We start from the raw sequence: 23,145 nt of genomic DNA, 5'->3' as shown, positions 1-23,145 counted from the left end.
ATCAATAAGGATAGTCCCAAAAGATATTCATAAGACAACTTTTGAACCACTTTTGGATTGTGTGAGTTCCTTGTGATGCCACTTGGTCTAACAAACGCGCCTGCCACATTTAATAGAATGATGGATAGGATATTTAGACCACACCGTTCTTTCACAGAAGTGTTTGGACATTATTGTCTACTCTAAGACACTGGAAGAACACAAGGAACACCTAAGAAAAGTATTCAAAAAGTTGCATTGCAACAAGCTCTTCATGAATGGTAAAAAGAGTGAATTCTTTTTGCAAGAGATACAATATCTTGGTGACATCATTTTTGAGGATGGAATCAAGATGGATCCTGAAAAGTTGAAAGTCATTGAAGAATGGCCTCAACCTAAAAATCTACATGAGTTACAAAGTTTTATAGGCATATGTGCTTGCTATTGTAGATTCATTGAAAAGTTTTCAGTGATCGCAGGTCCTCTCCACGATCCAACTAAAAAGAAGGTCAAGTTTAAGTGGACGGACAAGGAAGAGATGGCATTTCAAACTCTCAAGTGTAAGCTTTTGAGTGAACCTCTTTTGAAATTGCCTAATTTCAGTAAGCCTTTTGAAGTACACTATGATGCATGTGGTGATAGTTTAGGAGCTGTGCTCCTACAAGATGGACACCCAATTGCATACGAGAGTCAAAGGCTTAATGATCAAGAAAGAGTACTTGGAATTTATGAGAAGGAACTATTAGCCGCTATACATGCTTTGGAATCATGGAAGCATTATTTTCTTGGCACACCCTTTGTTTGCGAACAGACCATCAAAGTCTTCGTTACTTTATGATGCAAACAAAGTTGGGTGAGAAGCAAACGGGTTGGGCTAACTTTCTCCCTCAATTCCATTTTCATATTGCACATGTAGCTGGGAAGCAAAATCCTATTGCAGATGCTTTATCTAGAAGGCCCAAGGTGAATGTAGTTAGTATTGCCTATCATAAAGACTTGACGATCAATGATTAGAAGGGCGTTACTGACTTTGCTTCTATTTATGAACAAGTTGAGCAAGGAACTTCGGTTCATCCTTATTCTATCAAGGAACGGTTTTGATGTTTGGCTCACACCTTTGCATCGCCAAGACTCTTAGGGATACGGTAATGCAAGAGTGCCATGAATCCCCTTTTGTAGGCCATAGAAGTGTCCAACCAACAATTCAAGCTATGGAGTTATATTTTTATTGGCCAACCATGCGACAAGATATTGATGATTATATCTCCAATTGCTTGACTTGTCAAAAAATTAAGTATGATAGACACAAATATTTTGGTCTATTACAACCTCTACCAATTCCAAAGAGACCTTGGGGAAGCGTCGCCATGGATTTTGTCTTTGGTTTACCTAAGTCTCTACAAGGGAATAATGGTATTTGGACAATAGTTGACAGGTTTAGCAAGCAAGCTCCTTTTATTCATGTTAAAAAGACTATTAAGTCACCACACATGGCTACTCTCTTTATGGCTCACATATTCAAGTATCATGGGTTCCCCAAAAGTATCGTCTCTGCTAGGGATCCAAGGATGACTAGTCTATTTTGGCAAGGACTAGCAAAGAATGTGGGAAAAAAGCTCAATTTTTCTTCTGCCTATCATCCTCAAATGAATGGCCAGTCAAAAATTATGAATTCCACTATTCTTGATCTACTTAAATGCTATGTAAATGAAGTAGATCAAATTACTCAATGGGAAAAGTATTTACCATTAGTAGAGTATACATACAATAATATTGTTCATACTTCTACTGGTAAAACCCCCGTTGAAATAGTTGAGGGATATCCAAAGATTCCTCTAACTCTAAGGACCAAAGGACAATTTTTTCTCGGCTAAGGTAAAGGAATCACTACAAAGGGCGCAAGCTAAGCAGAAAGAAGCTATTGACAAGCATCGCCAACATCTCCTTTAAGAGAAAAAACTCATCGTGCACTTTAAGAACCTCGATCGGCCTGAGATTCCAATTAACACGTTGACATCATTTAGTATTGTGATTGACCTTATGTACTTAGTGCCACAAAGGAATGGTGCTAGTGGTTCAAAAGCCTCTACTATATCTGCCCATAATTGGTGCTCTATGCAAGAACTTTCCCTTTCTCTCTCCCTTGCTTTTGCTCTTGTTTGATCCACCCACACCTCTAATTTTTCTCTGTCAATCTCAAAATGGGCACATTGTAGGTTAAATGCGCCCTAGCCCTAACACGCCTATCTCTCTCTCTCTCTCTCTCTCTCTCTCTCTCTCTCTCTCTCTCTCTCTCTCTCTCTCTCTCTCCTATGTACCCTCTAGTATACCTTGTATTGTTATTGTAGTGACTGCAAAGTCTCTATAACTGTGCATTGGAACCATGTCCCGAAAAAGCATACAGTAGGAAACACATTTACCAAAAAGTATCCATACTTTTAGAGTTGAAATCTTACTGTGAAACAATGGTATAGCTGAAAAATAATGTGACCATGCACCATGCTTATGTTAGGAAGTTCAAGGTTGAAAATTTTCCTTAGGATCATAACTGTAAAAAATTCTCCATTCACATGAGAAATATTTGACGACAAAAGCAATTTACTATCTAACTTGGCCTTGGTATGCTTGCCCCCCCCACCCCCACCTCCTTTTTTGGAAAGAAGCATGTACTATATCCAATAAACTCCAATGTACACGTGAAGAACATGGATGGCACAAGTTACATAGACCTTGTAACCAAAGACATGTAATGAATAACTTTAAAAGATTTTGACGTACTACTTCCGCTTGTATGCCATGAGAATAGCTTGGCTTGCTATACATTAGCTCCACTACCACTCAAAAAAAGCACACAACATCATTTTGTAAAAAAACTAAGAACAATCAATCAATAGAACGCTACACTTTTCTCAAGGAAAACTTTAGTTTCGCTGCTTTACCACTGGGGTCTTAGCCTAGTGGTTAAAGTGTTTGTGTGGGTGAGTAAAGGCCCAAGTTCAAACCCCATATTGGTACTTTGAAAAAAAAACTAGTCTTGCTTGGTCCCCTTGGCCCTTGTTCTGCAATACATAACCCGCAACATTGCACTTCAAGAGACTACATTCCCGACAGCAATCTCCTCGTTGCAGTTACATTCATTAAGAAGCTCTTAATCTGCATAATCTCCTCTAGCATGTGATGGTTCCACTCATTTTGTGCTGATAAATTGGTGTCCTCCATATTGGTTTTACTGGCATTTATCTCTTTTGCATAATTGCAAAAAATTGCTTGATTCTTGAAAGATATAGGTAAACTTTCCCCTACAGATGAGAGCTATTAGTATACCATTTGCAATGCTGATTTATATCGATCTCTTGTGCACTAACATGAAGATGACAATTTTTGTTTTGCATTTAGAAGCTTCAGTAGTGTAGCTCTCCACAAGGGTTTGGTTAGTAGCAGGGAATCCTTATGAAGGTTGGATAGGTGAGATAGCTCACCGAAGAGAGTAGAGGCCCAAGTTTTTTCACAGTTTACCTCATCAGGTAGCTCATGGTTAATGTGGCTGGCTCTCTTAAGCTCTGAGTTAGAGCTCATATTGGTGGTCATCTAAGTTCTTTTCAATGGCCTTTACTTGAACTTCACGCATTTTAACTTTTGCCTCTGCACTGATTTTTTCACCAGTATTATTTGCAAGGTGCTAAACTTGCTCTTGAAGAAACTTTGAGATGACATTGTTGTGAGCTGCTACTTAGAACAGTTGTTGCTGCAAAATTACATTTTCTCTGGCAAGCTCAAGGTCTACTTGAGCTGAAGTCAAGCAATAAGTTGAATGAGAGTAGAGACGAGTTGCAAAGAAAAGTTCAATAACTTGATAGTATATTAGACATTTCAATGCTTAAAGCAAGAGAAAATGCAGACACAAAGACATGTCAATGAAAGTGAAGTTGTGATGAGAGGTAAATGAATGTAGAAGTTCCGTGTGTATTCGTAGATAGGCCACAACTTCATAGACCTACAGTCCTTGTAGAATGTACAAAATCTTGTCAATCATAATCTATAGTGCCCCATGTAAGACAACAACCTAGCACAGTACACCATATCACTTGTTTAGGATATAATAGCTTTTTTATGTTCATTGTTGCAGCGTTGTCTAATTGGCCTGAACGATCGGGTATATCAATCATGCAAGGGTATCATTTTAACTAATGTTGGAAGTAATCTTTGTGTAATCGCTTCAGGATTGCTGATTTTGCAAAGCCTGGTTCCTAAGAAGCTCTACATAGTCAACGTTTAAAGAAGCATGCTTGACTTTCTCCCCACTGAATTACTTGGAGGATGACTAGGCTGCATTGCATGATTCATAGTGTTACCTGCAGGACAAGTAGGATCAAACTAACAAGTGCATAAAAATTCAATATGTTGAACAACCTCATGAAGTGAGAAAAGATATGCACAAATGAGTCGTTGACATGTTTTCCACTATGCAAAGTGTCATGCAGTTGCACATTAGATCATCTGAATCTTGCATGGAAAATTTCTATTTTCGCTCGTGACATAGTTGTATTTTCATTTTTGTACCAGTAAGGCGATGGCTAGGCTGTACACCCAAATAGCACAAATTTATAGTGCAAAAAAAGTTACATGCAAATATTCTGTCATCTCGATGGGTGAAACCCAAATCTTGTCGTTTTGGACATGACATGTGACAATGTGAGATGGCTGTGCAACTATTGCGGGCTCGTGGAAAGCTTGCACTAGAAATAGAGGTTTGAACTGAGACACTAGATTACATGAGAACATATTGATTTTGGTCTACTCGGGAATTGCTCGGATGCCTTATTGGCATGGACTGCAATGTTATTGGGTCATGCCTACATAGGGAGGAGCAAATATGCATTAGACTATTTTTTATTCACATGAACACAAGGGTGTCCTATTGTGGGATTGCATTGTCCCCCATATGTTTGGACTTAAGGACATCGAAATCTCGTGCTTCATGTAGTAAGCAAAAGATAAACAATACAGTTGTAAACATGCATGTCACACAAAAGTTCCAAAAAAAAGTATGGTGGGGAGTCAGCACTATGTCTCCCCAAAGTTTTAAAAAATGGAAGCGGTCCCCTACCCATAGACTCGTTGGGTCGACCAAGCAAACACATAGGCATGGGGAGTGTGATACAAAAAACGAACTTTTACAACGTAAAGTCCTGTAGAGCAGCTGTAGAGACCGTCTCACAGTTCACGAGCTACAACAAACAATTAAAGTAGTCAAACTTTTTTACCTTGTAAATAAGCAAAAGATAAAAAATGTAGCTCAAAACGTGTGTGTCACACATAAGTGCCATACAATCGTATGGTGGAGAGTCTGCACTGTGTCTCTCCAGATTTTATAAGAACAGAAACCGTGTCTTGTCCTGTAGACTAGTTGTGTCGACCAAGCAAACACATAGGCATGGAGATTGGGTTATAGATAACAAACCTTTACAACTTGTCCATGGCTCTTGTTGTCGATTTGCAAAATGTTTCCATAAATGTAGGTATATCTTGTTGTGACGTCAACTTTCCGTCACCTGCTATCTCTTTGACGTCTTCACCTCAGCTTCTTCTTTAGCTACTGCTCATTAGGTCACTCTGCAGCTCATCAGGTCACTCTGCAGCTCGTGGACTTTTGATTTTTTCAGCATTGTAGTTGGCATCTTGGCGAAACTTTTCATAGGCAGCTTTGGCCTCCTGGGAGCTTTTGGCCATGGCGTCCGCCGTCTTCTTCCTCTCCTGTGCCTTAAGGGCAAGGGTCTACTTGGAGGCCTTGGCATCTGCAAGCTTTTTCTCTAGGGAGGATGCACGGTGGAAATGTGGGAATCGAGCTCGTGCCCAAACCCCTCTCAGCAAGGCGCCAATGGAGATTTTGTGAGTGGTGACGGAGAGTATTGTGCTTACGGGCGAGCTCCGCTTTGTGCTTGTAATGCTCAGTGATGTAGGCCTCAGCCCTCTCTGTATAGTGCTTGCTCTCTTTGCAAGCCGCACCCTGTCCTTCCACATGGGACGGAAGACGGCCAATAGGCTGGAGGAGGCGATGGCGGGGGGCTGGCTGCTTATCGCCGCCACAATCAATTCCTTCATTACAAGCAAATTTTTGTTTTCTTTTGCTTCACTTCTCTCTACAGATTACACAGTAGAAACGCAATCTTTTATGCAAATTTTCCAAGCTTCTGAGTTTTTGTCATGCAATTTCATCCGTTTCGCTCTATTTTGGTGGTTGTTGTCAGGTCTATGAGAGGAACATAATCTCGGAGTACCATCTTGGCTGTTGCAAAGAAGACACTCGCTAACCTAATCTGCAAAGGAGTATTCCCTAAAACCTTTTACCCAAACCATCTGTCGCACTTGGACAGAAGCCACCCATTGGTCAGGATTCACATCATTTTTAGTGCAGCTTCACACATGTGATCTTCAAACTCATACTTAGCAAATGTAACCATGTTCCAATATAGCCCCTTTCTAGATCTTGAGCTTTACCTTGAGATGCTTTGAATGCAGTTGTGTCCAAAGGCAGCGTTGGCGAGCCGAACTTTGTTGAGCTTTGTCAGGTGCTTCACACAAAAGGTGAGCAGTACCTTGAATTCAATAAGTTGCACTTTGGATCCAAGACGAGCGTGCAGGGGGCTGAGGATGATAGCTCAAGCAAGCCCTCCGCAATCTCAACTTGTGTCCAGAGGCATGTGACACATATGTTACAGTAACATGCTTTTGCAAGCACTCCGTAATCTCAACTTGTGGCTAGAGGCACGTGACACATATGTTAGCAGAGGATCGTGCAAAATGTTGAGGTTCTTCAACTGTATGATATTAATTGTTTGTACGGAAGCACCATGCTTGACAATAAAATGTTCCAAGGAAAATTAAGGAGTGAGATTATCATAGCTCTATGCATGACCTGTTCTTGGATCCTCATCACATGTTTGCCAAGTTCAGTCTCAAAGTTTTCACCTCCTCCAAGGGTTGCATAGTTTGTTGTTCTCCATCGCTTGCACATAATGGACAAAGCTGCAACACCTCTTGATTCTAGTTCAGAAATGTTATAATCAATGTCCAAGTAAACCTGGCAAGAATGCAAAATTTTGTAAGATGACATTATTTTTGCTAGTGCATTAATTTTGCCAACTTGCTGTTGGTATCTCATCATCTACCAGACATAGCTCATTGCTACGAGTTCTCTCAATGGTTTCCAGTGTACATGGAGCATCAAAGGTTTGGATCTTGAGCTTCACTTGGGCCATTTTGAATGTGGTTCTGTCCATACATAGGAGGACTAGCGGCACTTTAATATTGAGGTTTCTTCAAGCACTTCACACAAAAAGGAGAGCAATTCCTTGGACTCAAGCTGAGGGCTGAAGAGGATTGAGTACGCACTACACAGGAGGATTGTGCAGGCTCTGTTCCTTAGGACCTAGCTTCATGGTGACAGGTTGCTCTAAAGCTCGCATCTCTTTTCAGAATCACAATTTAAGAAACATTGACCAGCTGCAATCATGGCTACAGAAGGCCCCTGGCATCGCTTTCAAGCTTGGGCTTTAGCGCAGAGCATCAACTTAGTTGCGAAGAAGCACCTTGCTTGAGGATAACCTGTTTCAAGTATAAGAAAGCGCTTACCTTATGCCGCACTTTTGCGCTTTGGTCCATGAGTGTGGGGGCTAAATATAGCTTGAGAATTCAGGGTAGAAGAGTATAGTAACATGCTTCTGCAAGCCCTTCATAATACAACAAGATCAGCCAAAAGTTTGGGCTTCCAACATGAACTTACGTGGGTGACAAAAATTATAACAGAAGGGCTTGCAAAACGAAAAGGGTTGGTTGGGGCTGTTGAAGTAGGCATTAATGGAGCCAAGAAGCAAGGGGATGTCAACGGAGAGGAGCAAGCCCTCGACATGCTTGGGGCTGAGGGGGATGTCTTTCCTTCAAGTAGGCGTCAACTTACTCGGGGACACGTAATATTACGTGAAAAGCAAGGCTGCATGTCAAGAGACTAAAAATAGCGTGGACTTTGCACAATTGTTTGGTTTTTGTATGTTTTAATAGACGATGATGTGGATTTCTCTCGTTGCATCATTTCGAAAAACTTGCTAGGGGAACCAAGTAAATAAAAGATAAAAATTTAGTGGGCATAGAGTACACGCTAAAAACATCTCGATTAAGTCCCTAACTAAGCCGTTTTCTGGGCGAAAATGTCGAAGGACGTTGTCTAAGCAAAAATGCTCCCTGGTTTGATCATGAAGTCCACGCCTTGTGTGTGTTGAAGAACGTCCTCAACCCTATCATCTGCGCCAACAACGATAGCTCGAGATCACAGTGAATCATCCAGTGCACTCTTTGTCTATCACCAGGTATTCTCTCTCTCTCTCTCTCTCTCTCTCTCTCTCATATCTTTCGTTTTCTCTTCTGCAATTAGAATGGCTGGCCAACCACCACAACATAATTGGGCCGCCGTAAATAACGCTTCGAATCGAGTAAACCAAAATGTGCAGATCATCACCGGTGAGCTCTCGCACCTCCAGAATGCAGCCCCTTTACAGCTTTTAAATGCTGTGCACAATCTAACCCAGGTGGTAGCAAATTTAACCCAGGTGGTAAATGATCGCCTCGATAATTATAGATATCACTTTAGAAGAGATGGAGGAAAGGCCTACCGACCGAGAGGAGCGAAGCATAGTCCGCTCAAGAAATGCTGGCTAAAGCATCATGAGGCCATTGAACCCATTTTGATCAACGAGAAAGTTCCAAACGGTTTTCCTCATACGGTTGCTGGCTTGGCAACTCTTAGTGGTCATAGAATAAACATTTTGCTTAACTTTTATGGCCTTCCTCTGGATGGAAACCTTGACCAGTGGAGACACAAACTTGCAAGATTTTTGGGCATATTTCTTGTACGTTCTTTCTCTCTCGATCCTTTTATAAGTATAGACATAAACACGAACACACAAACAAGCACACACACACACATGCATGTAGGTATGTATGTATGCATGTGTATCAATGCAGCTTGCAGGAATGTATCCCTCTTTACATGCTCCCTTTTGGTTTATGCAGGGCTGAGAAACTTGTAATTGGAATTTCATATGATCGATATCTGGGTTCAATTCAAAGGTGTTTTTCCACACCACCTCTTTTTAAGAGGTTTTCATTCTTTGTCTTTGCTCAGAATCGTAGGTGCATCAATTTTTATGTGACCCATTTGGACAACAATTTGGAGCAAAAAGAGTAATAGCTATGCATGAAATTTCACTAACAAGGCCGACTAAGGTGCTACAAGAAAGAGGTGTGAAAAGGGGCCAAGCCCCTCCCCGCCGGCCCCTTAAAACTAAAAATAAAAATCTTGTAACCTGCTTCCCAAAAGGGCTCCAGAACTGTGAAAAATCGTCATGTTTGGGGCAGGCCCAGAACGTATGTTACTGGAATGTGCTTTGGTTGCAGGTTATGCCTGGCAAGGTCCGACAAGGAAGCTCGGTGCTTTCTTCAACATGTTATGGCAAGGGACTCTCTCCAAAGACAATCACCTATGTTTGCATCTTGCAGGTCTGGAGAGTTGACATGGCATAGAAATTCATAATGAGCTTCTTAGATTGGGGGTGTATGACAAAGATGTTGTGCTTGGTACTGCTTTGGTCTACATGTATGCCAAACTTGGGGTTCTCACAAAAGTATAGAAATTTCTTGTGATGAGCTTCCGATTTGCAGTATTGTCTCTTGGAGTGAACTCAATGTAGAATATGCAAGAGACTTATTTGTAGATGCGATCAATTGTGCTTTTATTTGAAATTATGAGACTTTGGGCAAAGTTCTTTAGCCAAGGGATGTAGGAAAATGACATTTTTCTTGGAGTGCTTTGGTTGGCAAAGCATGACAAACCGATTTTAAAATATGTGCAAGACCAAGAAGATCTTCACCGGATGTAAAGCAAGGGCTTCTCTCCAAATGAATTCACCTATGCATGCAACTTGAAGGCTGTGGCATTGTATGAGAACCTGTCATGGCAAAACAAAGTGGCTGTTAGGAAAATTTGTCTACCTTGGCAATGTTTTGACCAACTTGTAATATCGAATGTAGTATACTCATGATAGCCAAGCTCTCGATGATCGTTTTTCTTGAGATGTCATTTCAGGCAATGATTGGGTTGCAGAATATATGAAATGGGGTTAGCGCCAAGAAACTCTAGGCTCTTTTGCAATCACTTATACTTGCATTTGGTTGGTGGTTTGTGACATTACTGACATGGCTAACAAACTCATGATGAGATTGCTACTATAATGTTGTGCTTGGCAACGCTTTGGTAATCATTTATGCCAAATATTATGGTGTACTATTGGAAGCACAAAAGGAACTTGCTGAGCTCTCTATCTAAGATGTCCTCTTTCAAAATGCATTGTTGCGAGATGAGTCCAATCAAGGTAGAGATTGGATTATCTAGAATGTTCAGCAGATGCAAATCAAGTGCTCCTTTCTCACGCGTAGTCTCTTGGAGTGCATTTCTAGCAAGACATACTCCAGAGACATACTCTTGTTTGAAAGCACCATTATCATTCTCCACCACTCTCTACTAACCACCAACCCTATTTAAAGAGGATCATTGGAGTTTCTATTCTTATCCAATTCTGACACCATTATCTCACTCACTACAACAAAATAAGGTGTCACCGACGCTGATATCGATGGGGCGCGTCGCTGTGAAACCAGTCGCTATTTGCGACGCGTATAGCGACGCAGATTGCCACGCACATAGCGACGACCATAACAGAAAAAAAAATTCTTGGGCAGAGGGCAGGTAGCTTGGCCTGTGCCCAGTTAAAAGATGGACACAGTCACAACCAGACTTCCTGCCCTCTGCCCAAGAAAGCGAGCAGCACCAAAATATCAACCATGCTCTCGCGCGTAGAAATTTCGACAGAGTTCCCTTTGTTTTTACATAAACTTTTCAAAAAAAACCATATCATGTATACGCCTCCTACATGCTATCCATGTAGGATCTCACATGAGATTTAAGGCCAATGAAAGACAACCGTACCAACTGAAAAGCATAACCATAACGAACCATAACCATAACTTAAAAGCATAATCAGCTATAACCACTTTGATCAAAACCATAATGCAGATAACCATAACCATAAACAAAATTAACAATAACCATAAGCATAACCAGAAAGAGAAACAATAACTGTCTATACAATGACAATGACAATAATCATAACCATAAGGGAAACAATAACTGTCTGAACACTAACTGTTTGTACAAAAAAGAGACACAGAAACATGTTTGTGTCTCAAAAAGCATATATATGAAATCTGGTCCACTAATGACTAGGTGTCGCATTGACCTGCACATAGGACAACTCACAAAATTAGTATTGATATTACTTCACATATACTGACTTAATTAAATCAACTTACACATATTAACGTCTCACCTCAAGTGATCAGCGAGACTGTAAGGCCTCCCAGTCTACAGGCTCTCCTGAAGCTTCAAGATCATTCAGTACTTCATAGATACCTCTTCGATATCCATCTGACTCCTCCTCGCGTGTCGGAGCTCCATGCATCACAAGATTCTGCGTTTATACAAAAATCAAAGTAATAAGAATACATGATTCATCGCGTTTTAAAAAACGCCATAGTTAAGATTGGATTAGAAACTCACAAACTCATAGCGAAAGGTGTTGAAGCCTCCGCTGCCAAGATGAGATGTCCCCCTAGTCATCTGTCGTACCTGCGCAGCCTTCCACTGTTGTCCGAACCGCGTGGCCGTTGTTCGCTCATCCTCCCTGATCTACAGCCACGTCTCGTGTGGGATGCCCGAAGGCTTCGGTAGCCGGTCCTGAAAGCCTTCCGAGCTGCATCTCGTCCATGTTTCAAGGTGTCCCGTGCAACACCCTTGATCCACCGCACCGGAACAACGAAAGAACCCAGAGCAGGCTGGTACTCTCTCAGGATGGTCTCCACTATGTAAGTGACTTTTTCCTTTTCTTGCTGATCCCAAGACGTCAGAATGCTGGTCGAAAACTGCAGCTCCACGAGCTGGCGAATCCGCTGTTGCATCTCAGTCCCGACTCTATCCATGTCAACAGAACCATCTCCCCGTACAATATAGAGCTTGGAGGCACTAGGATCGTGTGCCCCCCAAGGTGTCTGAGGTGTGCCAAGAGGTGTGTCGAGAGGTGTGCCTGGGTAGGATGAGGGTCGTGAGCGAGGAGGGGTCGAAGCATCTGTGGACCTTCAACCACAACAACCACCACATAGACACATACGTGCACTCCCAAGTGTACATGGCAATGCATGTAGCAGGCAAAACCCCTTTGCCTCTTTTAGTTCCATAGTTTCTTCTCTGTCTACGTACCCTATCTCTCGTTCTTTCTCTCTCGCTCTCGCTATCTCTCTTTCTCTCTCTCTCTCTCTCTCTCTCTCTCTCTCTCTCTCTCTCTCTCTCTCTCTCTCTCTCGATCTCGCTCTCGCTATCTCTCTTTCTCTCTCTCTCTCTCTCTCTCTCTCTCTCTCTCGATCTCACTCTCGCTATTTCCCTATTTTCCTATCTCTCTCTATTTCTCTATTTTCCTATTTCTCTGCCATAACTCCTGGAGCTCCACTTCCCTATCTCTCTCTCTCTCTCTCTCTCTCTCTATATATATATATATATATATATATATATATATATATAACTCTCTTTCTCTATCTCTCTATTTCCTATCTCTCTCTCTCTCTCTCTCTCTCTCTCTCTCTCTCTCTCTCTCTCTCTACTTCCCTATCTCTCTAATGATCGAACAAGCGACTGATCTAGGGAGATCTAGACGCCCACGACTGCGGAGGACTACACAACATCGACAAAGGCTGCATCAGAGGATCTAGCTAGGTCACTTTGGCTCGACATGCACAACGCCCGGTCAGAGTACTGACCATGGAGGAGATCTACCTATCCCAACTAGCTCGTTTAACCGTTTAGTCCACACCCAACAATTTAGGATTCCATAATATTTTATTTTGTCATCTTCTTACTCTGACTTTGTATCAGATCCATCACATTGTAACTTTCTTGTCTCATGTCTCATAGGTCACTTTGGCCTTTCGAAGACGTTAATATAACATTTCATTTCATTTCTCTCTTTAATTTTTTTTTCTTTAATTTTAATTTCCTAAGCATACATTAATTCTCTCTCTCTCTCTCTCTCTCTCTCTCTCTCTCTCTCTCTCTATCTCTTTGATTACCTACACACACACACACACCTCTCTCTCTCTCTCTCTCTCTCTCTCTCTCTCTCTATCTCTTTGATTACCTACACACACACACACCTCTCTCTCTCTCTCTCTCTCTCTCTCTCTCTTTCCTACACACACACACACACACACACCGTTATCTCTCTCTCTCTCTCTCTCTCTCTCTCTCTCTCTTACACACACACACACACACACACGATGTAGAGGTAGAGAGAGAGAGAGAGGGAGAGAGAGAGGGGTTGGGGAGGGTGGAGATGGACATAATACCTACGCAGCAGGTTTCGGCCAAGACCCGAGCAGGCGAAAATGGCCCCTGCGCGCGGGTTTCGCTTTTTTCCCCCAATTTTTTTTGCGTCGCTATACATGTCGCTATACACGTGGCAAATAAAGGCCTTTCCACGCGTATATCGACGCACATTGCGACGTGTATAGCGACGCGTATAGAGACGCCCGCTAATGTCGTCGATATACGCGTGGAAAAGCATGGCCGTCGATATATACGCGTCGATATCTTCATTTAGTGTTGTAGTGACTTTGCAGAGGCAATTTCAAATTGATACCTCAAGGGTATAGGAGCGGCGGTGCATCGTACTTAGCAAGCTTTCAAAGGAAGATAGCAGGTATAACGTCTTCTTGTTGAGTTTGAGCATACACATGCATCTACTCAAGTGCACTTGCTTTTTATGGAAGATAAAAGGAGTGAATTCTTGTTGAATTGAGCGTACACCTTTTTTGTTGAGTGCACAAATGAACACATCCACATCGAAGATGCACAGACACATATCAAAAGGGATGAAGTTGCAAATTCAGAAAGGAAGTATTTTATTGTATCTGCATATGCTCACATATTCATAAAACATTCTCTAGTTTTGACTATTTTCATCCCGAGTCGTCTTCAAAATCCAGTTGTTTTGCCTTGAATTTTGTAGAAATCTCGGTCCTTGGGATCTTCAAATGCACAGGTAAACGAATAGAAAGCAACCACACATTCAGACACTATTTTTGTCTACTCTTTGAGCATACGCATGCATTATTTCCGTAACTTGAAGCTATTCAAGCAACATATGCATTTACTACTATGTTGTATACCCGCGTGCTCTCTTAGTTTTGATAATGTAGTGTCTGTCGCCATGGATGAAATGGCAGCCCCCTTGTGATTTGAAGAAGATGACGAGACATAAGGCCTAAGCTTCCATGCTTATTGTTGGCGAACAATTTTTTGTGATAGTTGCATCTTTTAGAATTCAAAAATGAAGACATACACAGTGAAAACGGATACGCACACATATTTCAAAGCATTGGATGATAGAAGGGATTTATGTAGCATACACATGCACGTAGCACGTACATTTGCAGAAAGTTTCCTGCAGCACATGCTAGGGGTGAGGAGTGTTCGAACGAGTACGGACTTTTAAGCTCAATTACAGACCAACAAAGCTCTAGTTAATCTAGGATTGTGTGTGTATGAAAGAAGTTTTAAGGTAGTATCTCATATCCATTATATTGCGACCTCTTTGCTTGTGTCTTTATGAGACTGTAGACAATTTGATGTTGTCTCACTTGAGAGTGGGTTGTGGCCCTCACAATGTCCTTATTGTCCTTCCAATTTCTTTCTCTTGCATTTAATCATGGGGTTGGGGCTTTTACTCCTAGTGGGATAGAATTGCATACAAACCCTGCAACCAAAGCGTGGAGGTCAAAGACATTCTCTACTCTTGCCATCTATTTGAGTGTAGCCAGATGACCTCTCCGGATCGATTATCTTTGAAAGTGTGGTGGTCTTGTTTAATGTGATGGGTCCCAAGAAGAGATTCTAAGCTCAAACCATGTAGATCCTCCCAAAAACTGTGAAGTCTAGATGCATGCAGTGGTCTTGTTGGTAGTCAAATTGCTTGATGATCACTTGTGGCATTATGAATGACATTGCTAACGAACCAATATCAGAATGGCAGAGAACGGAAAATACCTGTCAGGTAATCCCTTTCAATGACAAAGAAAATGTCTCCTATTTTTCAAAAATATGGATTAAATCTCCCAACTATCCCTCCTTTCAAGTAGATGCTCTTTGGGGTACAGGTTCAGCATTGTCTTATCTAAATCAGGAACTAGTTCCTCCACATCTCCGACAAAAGTTATAACATGGCATCTCAGATTCCTATGCTAATAATCCTCGGGGAAAAATCAATCACATTGTCCATTGTAAAATAGCCTTGGCTAACCTCAAAGCCCAGGTTACATTATAATTACACCCCCATCCCAATACTGCCTTGTCTATTGAGACTGATATCATTTCCAAGCTCACTTCGTGGGCTATTCAACCAGCAGGTGCTATTTCCTTTACTCTGCACACTCATCCCTATACTATTCCCACAAAAAAACGCGGAACTTTTCTTATGGGGGGAGTTATGAACCCAACCAAATACCTCCAGTACCTTAACTGGTTTGAGCGAGAGAAAAAGAAATGGTGTTTAGAGCTACAAGAATGTGCAGAGCAGCTAACCAAGCATACCAACAACATCCACTGGCTTTCTGGGATTGAGAAGAATACTGGATATCACTACCAGGTGAACCAGATCCTAAAGGTTTGAAAGCCACTCATTGTGGCCTGTCTTTAGAAAATTCAAAGTTATGCAAAACAAAAATAGATCAAATGGTGCAAGATGGATTGATCTCACCATCAAACAATCCTTATGTCTGTCAAGCCTTTTACGTCAACAATCATTTAGAGCAAAAAAGAGGTAAAAAGAGGCTTGTAATCAATTACAAACCTATCTTTGATTGGCTAGAACACAAAAGATTTCCTTTACCTCTGAAAGATGATTTGTTGCACAGAATCAAGGATTGCCAAGTGTTTTCTAAGTTTGATCTAAAAAGTGGTTTCTGGCAGTTCAAGATTACCAGAAGATAGGGCAAAGACAAGCTTTGTAGTTCCTCAAGGGATGTTCCAGTGGAATGTCTTGCCAATGGGACTCAAGCCAGCCCCTTCTCTATGTCAAGAAAGGATCGAACGCATTTTTATAGAGTGCAGGCCATTTGTGTTACTTTACATTGATGACATCTTGATATATTCAAAAGATGTTAAAAGTCATGTCTAGCATTTGACAGATTTTATTGAAAAATTAAAGAATACAAGATTGGTGCTTAGCCTGAAGAAAATGAAAATTTGCCAAGCAAAAGTATCCTTTTTAGGGGTCAAACTTTTTCCAGGCAAAATTAAGATGCAAGAGCATGTATTGCAAAAAATTAATCAATATGCTAATCAGTGGCCCAATCGAAAAAGAATTGCAATCTTTTGTGGGTTGCTTACAGTGGATAGCTCCGCAATACCCTCAACTCGCTAAAGATCTCTTAATTTTTAAAGAGTTGGACAGGTGCAAGAATACAAGATTTTATTGCAAAATTAAAGAATACAAGATTGGTGCTTAGCCTGAAGAAAATGAAAATTTGCCAAGCAAAAGTATCCTTTTTAGGGGTCAAACTTTTTCCAGGCAAAATTAAGATGCAAGAGCATGTATTGCAAAAAATTAATCAATATGCTAATCAGTGGCCCAATCGAAAAAGAATTGCAATCTTTTGTGGGTTGCTTACAGTGGATAGCTCCGCAATACCCTCAACTCGCTAAAGATCTCTTAATTTTTAAAGAGTTGGACAGGTGCAAGAATTTCTTCTGGCATGACCGGCTAACCCTTGCAGTGCAAACGATCAAGCAAATTTGTTTAAATTTGCCCCCATTAAAGATCCCTACAGATAAACCCTTGGTTGTTTATTCAGATGCTTCATAAGAAGCTTGGGGAGGGATACTTTGTGAAATTGAAAATAACGATTCTATTATTTGTCGATGGGCATAAGGTAGATTCAGTGATATAGAAACACGGTATCACTCTATTTAGAAGAAACTGTATTAGCTTTTTGGCTATTTTTAGTCGGACACGCTTTCATCCTAAGAAGTGATTTGAAGCACTTTGACAAATTTCTTAAAGAGAAAAATGCAGGAAAAGTAGGCAATGCCAGAATCTATTGCTGGGATTATAAGCTGAGTCATTTTCACATCACTTACGAATACATCCCAGGTATAATAAATAACATTGCCGACCTTTTGTCAACAGTCAAAGGAGATAATAACGACGATAAAAAGGATGGCCAAAAAGTTGACACCACATAGAGGAATAAAAGGTGACATAAGTATTTCTACTTTTTTGCGCACTCACTCCTTTATGTCTCAATCACATCTTGTGACGCAGTTACTAGATGCTTTTGTATCCTTCACGCAAGTGCTCAATCGCCTACATAAGCGAAGCCTTGCATTCTCACAAGGTGCGTTTTTTAGGATTAAGTCTTTTACTTAATACGAACCAAATCTATAAACATCAGAAGGTATTTACCCTAGTTGCTCATACTTTGTTCCATGAAACTCATGGGAAATTAACTATAAAAGACAGTGATGCTGACAATCATGTAATACATCTGTTCCAAGAACTTGAAGAGTTTTGAGCAAAAGCTCTTAGTAAAGGACATCAATTTGTACATATAGGGTATATAGCTATTGGTATAGTTCCCTTGTTTAGACAAGGATTAAATAAAACTTGTATCGGTGCTCTCTTAGATATTGAACATAGAAACCTGCAAGATCAAACCATTAGCATAATTCAAGGTAGTCTATCTAATGGTCCCATTTACATCGAGTGTTATCCTAATTTTCTTGTTAGCCTAACAGATCGTTATTTTAATGAATAGTATCTCTATTAATTAAAACCAATGGGTTAGATTTGAAATATCGATATGATCATTTAGAAATAGCCTAGCGAATGATAGTTAGAACTGTCAATACATGTCTCCCGTAATGATCAATCAAATGAGAAAGGCCAAAATATCGTTATGAAGGTTGATCCAACTTCCCAAATTTAGGCAGAAGCAAAAAACAAAGCAGACAACATACAGAAGTTTGAACCACTTTAAAAAATTTCTCAAAGAGAAAAATGCAGGAGAAGTAGGCAATGCCAGAATCTATCGATGGGATTATAAGCTAAGTCATTTTGACATCACTTAAAAACTGAGTCATGCAATAGTCATGAAAATTCTTAGGATCACAACAAAAGATAACGGACAGGTACAGGGAAGCCTTTTTCCGTGGTAAGCTGTGTGATCTTAGAAAAGCCAATCAGCAACATATGACTTTCGTAATGTATCAGTTCCTTGGAGGTTACTTTAAAGAAGAGTATAAGCAATATTCTGTAAACTCTTTTCCTCCCGCATTCTCAAATTTGGTCAAAGAACATATCAAGGCATCTGGTTTACAGCTTGACAACCAAATCACATTAGCACAGATAAATTCTTTCATTGACGAAGTCACAGATCTTGAATGTGCTCGACTCAGAATGAAGAAAGAATTCAAACAAGTCAAGGGATTTAATTCAAGTTTCTGCAACAAAGAAACGAAGGTCAAAGACATTGGATGTGCTGCGACTGAAAAAAAATGCTCCTGCAAAATAAAGAACCGCAAAAAAAGATTTGGAAAGAAATACAAAGTAGCTCACAGGACCCAAAAGCTGTCTAAACAAGAAAGGAAGACAGACCGATGCTATATCTGCCAGAAAGAAGGGCATATTGCTCCAGAATGCCCTAAGCACAAAAACAGGTTTGGAAATGCTTTACTCAAAGAAAAATATGAGTATGAAGTTGTCTAGTATAATAGGTTTCAAAAACATGATATTCCTATCAATGAATACATAGACTATGATTCAGATGACGAAGAAACCTTTGACTCTACGACCACTGAATCAGTCACTAAAGAAGCCTCAGCCTTCTCTGACGACAACTCTTCTGTACTATTTAATATGGTCAAGAAACCATATGGATTTCCAAAGAAAGCAAAGGTACAATCAAAATCTTCCTCTTCTTCTCAAACTCCTAGCGCAAATACAGATGATTCCGAACCCTCATGGATGAGGAAAAGAAGACCTTCTACATTAAATCTATCTAAGCAAGAACAGAAATATTATAGACCACTTTCGATGTTTAGCAACATGATAGAACATGCTGAAGCATTGGCCAAAGCAGAGGAATGGTCCATCCTGGACTAAGCTAGAATTCAGGGACACATCCAAGTAATGCTAGTCGTCAACCTGAGTCTACTCCGTTGCAGACTCCTATTACTTTTCAGAAATCGAGTAGGTCTGCAACAGAAAAATAACGTAGATATTGTGCTGAGGAACACCAAGCAAAAGCAATCCAAGCTATGTTGTCAGCATTAGATCAGGTTAACAATAGTCTTAAGCAACTGTATAAGCAAGTGCTTAATACTCAATCACAATTGGCTGCTATTGAAGCTAAAGTGGATCAATGTCATGGAGAACTTCAATATCTGATTGACAAAGTAGCTATGAATGACATTGCTAATGAACCAATATCAGAATGGAAGAGAACGGCAAATACCTATCAGGCAATCTCTTTCAATGAAAAATAAAATGTCTCCTATTTTTTAGAAATAGGATACATTTGCTCAACTATCCCTCCTTTCGGGTAGATTCTCTTTGGGATACAGGTTCAGAATTGTCTTATCTAAATCACGAACTGGTTCCTCCACATCTCCGACAAAAGTTACAACATGGCATCTCAGTTTCCTATGCTAATAATTGTCGGGGACAAATCAATCACATTGTGCATTGTAAAATAGCCTTGGCTAACCTCAAAGCCCAGGTTACATTATACTTACACCCCCATCCCAAATCTGCCTTGTCTATTGAGATTGATATCATTTCCAAGCTCACTCCGTGGGCTATTCAACCAACAGGTGCTATTTCCTTTACTCTGCACACTCTTCCCTATACTATTCCCACAACACAGCGCGGAACTTTTCTTATGGAGGGAGTTATGAACCCAACCAAAGACCTCCAATACCTTAACTGGTTTGAGCAAGAGAAAAAGAAATTGTGTTTAGAGATGCACAAATGTGTAGAAGAGCTAACCAAGCATACCAGCGACAACCCATTGGCTTTCTGCGATCGAGAAGAATACTGGATATCACTACCAGGTGAACCAGAGCCTAAAGGTTTGAAAGCCTCCAGTACCTTAACTAGTTTGAGCAAGAGAAAAAGAAATTGTGTTTAGAGATGCACAAATGTGTAGAACAGCTAACTAAGCATACCATCGACAACCCATTGGCTTTCTGCGATCGAGAAGAATACTGGATATCACTACCAGGTGAACCAGAGCCTAAAGGTTTGAAAGCCACTCATCCTTGCATGTCTTTAGAATATTCAAAGTTATGCAAAACAAAAATAGATCAAATGGTGCAGGATGGATTGATCTCACCATCAAACAATCCTTATGCCTGTCAAGCCTTTTATGTCAACAATTATTAAGAGCAAAAAAGAGGTAAAAAGAGGCTTGCAATCAATTACAAACCTATCAATGATTGGCTGGAACACAAAAGATTTTCTTTACCCCTGAAAGATGAATTGTTGCACAGAATCAAGGATTGCCAAGTGTTTTCTAAGTTTTATCTAAAAAGTGGTTTCTGGCAGTTCAAGATTCGACCAGAAGATAGAGCAAAGACAAGCTTTGTAGTTCCTCAAGCGATGTTCCAGTGGAATGTCTTGCCAATGGGACTCAAGCCAGCCCCTTCTCTATGTCAAGAAAGGATCGAACGCATTTTTGCAGATTGCAGGCCATTTGTGTTAGTTTACATTGATGACATCTTGATATATTCAAAAGATGTTAAAAGTCATGTCTAGCATTTGACAGATTTCATTGCAAAATTAAAGAATACAGGATTGGTGCTTAGCCTGAAGAAAATGAAAATTTTCCAAGCAAAAGTATCCTTTTTAGGGGTCGCAACTTTTGCAGGCAAAATTAAGATGCAAGAGCATGTATTGCAAAAAATTAATCAATATGCTAATCAGTGGCCCAATCGAAAAAGAATTGCAATCTTTTGTGGGTTGCTTACAGTGGATAGCTCTGCAATACCCTCAACTTGCTAAAGATCTCTTAATTTTTAAAGAGTTGGATAGGTGCAAAAATTTCTTCTGGCACGACCGGCTTGTAGTGCAAACAATCAAGCAAATTTGTTTAAATCTGCCCCCATTAAAGATCCCTACAGATAAACCCTTGGTTGTTTATTCAGATGCTTCATAAGAAGCTTGGGCAGGGATACTTTTTGAAATTGAAAAGAACGATCCTATTATTTGACGATGGGCATCAGGTAGATTCAGTGATACAAAAACACGATATCACTCTATTAAGAAGGAACTACTTGTTGGTGTCAATACTGTATTAGCTTTTTGGCTATTTTTAGTCGGACATGCTTTCATCCTAAGAAGTGATTTGAAGCACTTTGACAAATTTCTTAAAGAGAAAAATGCAGGAAAAGTAGGCAATGCCAGAATCTATTGCTGGGTTATAAGCTGAGTCATTTTGACATCACTTACGAATACGTCCCAGGTATAATAAATAACATTGTCAACCTTTTGTCAAGATTCAAAAGAGATAAAAAAGACGATAAAAAGGATGGCCAAAAAGATGACTACATAGAGGAATAAAAGGTGACATAAGCACTGAGAACAACAGACGAGTAATGTATTTCTACTTTTTTGTGCACTCTCCTTTATGTAGCAATGGCCTATATAAGCGAAGCCTTGCATTCTCACAAGGTGATTTTTTTAGGCCTAAGCCTTTTACTTACTACCAACCAAATCTATAAACATCAGAAGGTATTTACCCTAGCTGCTCATACTTTGTTCCATGAAACTCATGGGAAATTAACTATAAAAGACAGTGATGTTGACAATCATGTAATACATCTCTTCCAAGAACTTGAAGAGTTTCGAGCAAAAGCTCTTAGTAAAGGACATCAATTTGTACATATAGGGTATATAGCTATTGGTATAGTTCCCTTGTTTAGACAAGGATTAAATATATCTTGTATCGGTGCTCTCATTAAAGTAGATATCTTGTATCGGATTAGATATATCTTGTATCCTAAGAAGTGATTTGAAGCACTTTGACAAATTTCGTAAAGAGAAAAATGTAGGAAAAGTAGGCAATGCCAGAATCTATTGCTGGGATTATAAGCTGTGTCATTTTGACATCACTTACGAATACGTCCTAGATATAATAAATAACATTTCCGACCTTTTGTCAAGAGTCAAAGGAGATAAAAAAGACGAATAAAAGGATGGCCAAAAAGATGACACCACATAGAGGAATAAAAGGTGACATAAGCACTGAGAACAGTAAATGAATAAAGTATTTCTAGTTTTTCACGCACTCACTCCTTTATGTCTCAATCACATCTTGAGAAACACTTACTAGATGCTTTTGTATCCTTCACGTAAGTGCTCAATCACCTATATAAGCGAAGCCTTGCATTCTCACAAGGTGCTTTTTTTAGGACTAAGCCTTTTACTTAATACCAACCAAATCTATAAACATCAGAAGGTATTTACCCTAGCTGCTCATACTTTGTTCCATGAAACTCATGGGAAATTAACTATAAAAGACAGTGATGCTGACAATCATGTAATACATATGTTCCAAGAACTTGAAGAGTTTCGAGCAAAAGCTCTTAGTAAAGGACATCAGTTTGTACATATAGGGTATATAGCTATTGGTATAGCTCCCTTGTTTAGACAAGGAATAAATATATCTTGTATCGGTGCTCTCTTAGATACCCGACATAGAAACCTGCAAGATCAAACCATTAGCATCATTCAAGATAGTCTATCTAATGGTCCCATTTACATCAAGTGTTATCCTGACTTTTCTATTAGCCTAACAGATCATTATTTTAATGGGATAGTATCTCTGTTAATTAAAACCAATGGGCTAGATTTGAAATATCAATATGATCATTTACAAATAGCCTATCGAATGATAGTTAGAACTATCAATACATGTCTCCCGTCAGTTTATAATTCTAGATATCTCTGTAAT

General features: G+C 40.0%; 1 protein-coding gene across 3 annotated transcripts; it reads left to right on the top strand.

Moving 5' to 3' along the window:
* The first annotated feature begins 5,330 nt into the window (after positions 1-5,330).
* On the top strand, positions 5,331-10,085 carry LOC147431812 (uncharacterized). Of its 3 annotated transcripts, XM_086494289.1 has the most exons (7): positions 5,351-5,868; positions 6,228-6,267; positions 6,390-6,404; positions 6,499-6,564; positions 8,193-8,307; positions 8,484-8,493; positions 8,583-10,085. In XM_086494289.1, the coding sequence occupies exons 1-7, from the start codon at positions 5,812-5,814 to the stop codon at positions 9,060-9,062; spliced, it is 783 nt and encodes a 260-aa protein (XP_086350415.1). In that variant the 5' UTR covers positions 5,351-5,811; the 3' UTR covers positions 9,063-10,085. The 3 variants fall into 3 exon arrangements, 1 of the variants encoding a protein (XP_086350415.1); XR_015185723.1 differs by lacking the exons at positions 5,351-5,868; positions 6,228-6,267; positions 6,390-6,404; positions 6,499-6,564 and having other exon boundaries at positions 6,708-8,882; positions 9,046-9,102; positions 9,430-10,085; XR_015185724.1 differs by lacking the exons at positions 6,499-6,564; positions 8,193-8,307; positions 8,484-8,493; positions 8,583-10,085 and having other exon boundaries at positions 5,331-5,494; positions 6,228-6,464.
* The last annotated feature ends 13,060 nt before the right edge of the window (positions 10,086-23,145 follow it).

This window comes from Adiantum capillus-veneris, chromosome 21 (genome assembly GCF_014529385.1).
Source record: "Adiantum capillus-veneris isolate H3 chromosome 21, ASM1452938v2, whole genome shotgun sequence".
NCBI classification, from domain to species: Eukaryota; Viridiplantae; Streptophyta; class Polypodiopsida; order Polypodiales; family Pteridaceae; genus Adiantum; species Adiantum capillus-veneris.
This window is presented reverse-complemented; position numbering and strand designations above follow the sequence as displayed.

Excerpts from the sequence above, each read along its gene's own strand:
- LOC147431812 (XM_086494289.1), top strand. The coding sequence starts at position 5,812 with ATGTGGGAATCGAGCTCGTGCCCAAACCCCTCTCAGCAAGGCGCCAAT. Across the intron at positions 5,869-6,227 it reads AAGGCGCCAATGGAGATTTT|GTCTATGAGAGGAACATAAT; the intron begins GTGAGTGGTGAC and ends GGTTGTTGTCAG. Across the intron at positions 6,565-8,192 it reads TCAGGTGCTTCACACAAAAG|GACGTTGTCTAAGCAAAAAT; the intron begins GTGAGCAGTACC and ends AAAATGTCGAAG.